Source organism: Sinocyclocheilus rhinocerous, unplaced genomic scaffold, assembly GCF_001515625.1.
Source record: "Sinocyclocheilus rhinocerous isolate Xijiao unplaced genomic scaffold, SAMN03320098_v1.1 C35697152, whole genome shotgun sequence".
NCBI lineage: Eukaryota > Metazoa > Chordata > Actinopteri > Cypriniformes > Cyprinidae > Sinocyclocheilus > Sinocyclocheilus rhinocerous.
Window position 1 is genome coordinate 1 of NW_015760512.1, and position 587 is coordinate 587.

General features: G+C 46.2%; 1 protein-coding gene across 1 annotated transcript; it reads left to right on the forward strand.

Annotated features, from left to right (window-relative positions):
- Positions 1-44: 44 nt before the first annotated feature.
- LOC107735042 (neural cell adhesion molecule L1.1-like) lies at positions 45-533 on the forward strand. Its single transcript, XM_016546865.1, has 2 exons — positions 45-270; positions 355-533. Exons 1-2 carry the CDS (start codon positions 96-98, stop codon positions 531-533), a joined length of 354 nt encoding a protein of 117 aa, XP_016402351.1. The 5' UTR covers positions 45-95.
- The last annotated feature ends 54 nt before the right edge of the window (positions 534-587 follow it).

Below are 587 nucleotides of genomic sequence, written 5' to 3' on the forward strand. Positions count from 1 at the left end.
CTCTCTCTCTCTCTCTCTCTCTCTCTCTCTCTCTCTCTCTCGAGATCCATCTGAGAAAGAAAGGCCCCAGAACTCACAGCCGAAGAGGCCTGCCGATGCAAGAACCAGCAGCGGACAGGAACAGAGTTATTGTGGTTCATGGAAATAAGGTGGAGACGGTCGTGAGCGACTTGCAGTTTTACTCGAACTATACTCTGACAGTTGCACCTTTCAACAGCAAAGGTGAAGGTCCGCATTCGAAGGCGTATCACTTTAGCACTCCAGAGGGTGGTAAGGTCACTTTTTACAGCACACGTGAAAACCTCTGTGAAAGTGGATTTAGATCAGCTGAACTTGTGCTCTTCTGACATCCAGCTCCTGGACCAGTTTCATTCTTGACCTTCGAGAGCCCATCTGAGACGGAGATCACCCTGCGCTGGGAAGCTCCAGACAAACCCAACGGAGTGCTCACAGGCTACCTGCTACAGTACTATGAACGTGGGTCAACTCAGGATTATTCATTATATGTAAAATTAGCACATTATATAATATAGATAGCTTTGAAATAGGGCTGGACAATAATTCAATATCAATATGTATCGCAATAT

What these genes read in the sequence shown, in the direction of transcription:
- LOC107735042 (XM_016546865.1), top strand. Translation starts at nt 96, where the DNA reads ATGCAAGAACCAGCAGCGGACAGGAACAGAGTTATTGTGGTTCATGGA. An exon ending in CTTTAGCACTCCAGAGGGTG is followed by an intron (nt 271 to 354) that starts GTAAGGTCACTT and finishes TCTGACATCCAG; the next exon opens with CTCCTGGACCAGTTTCATTC.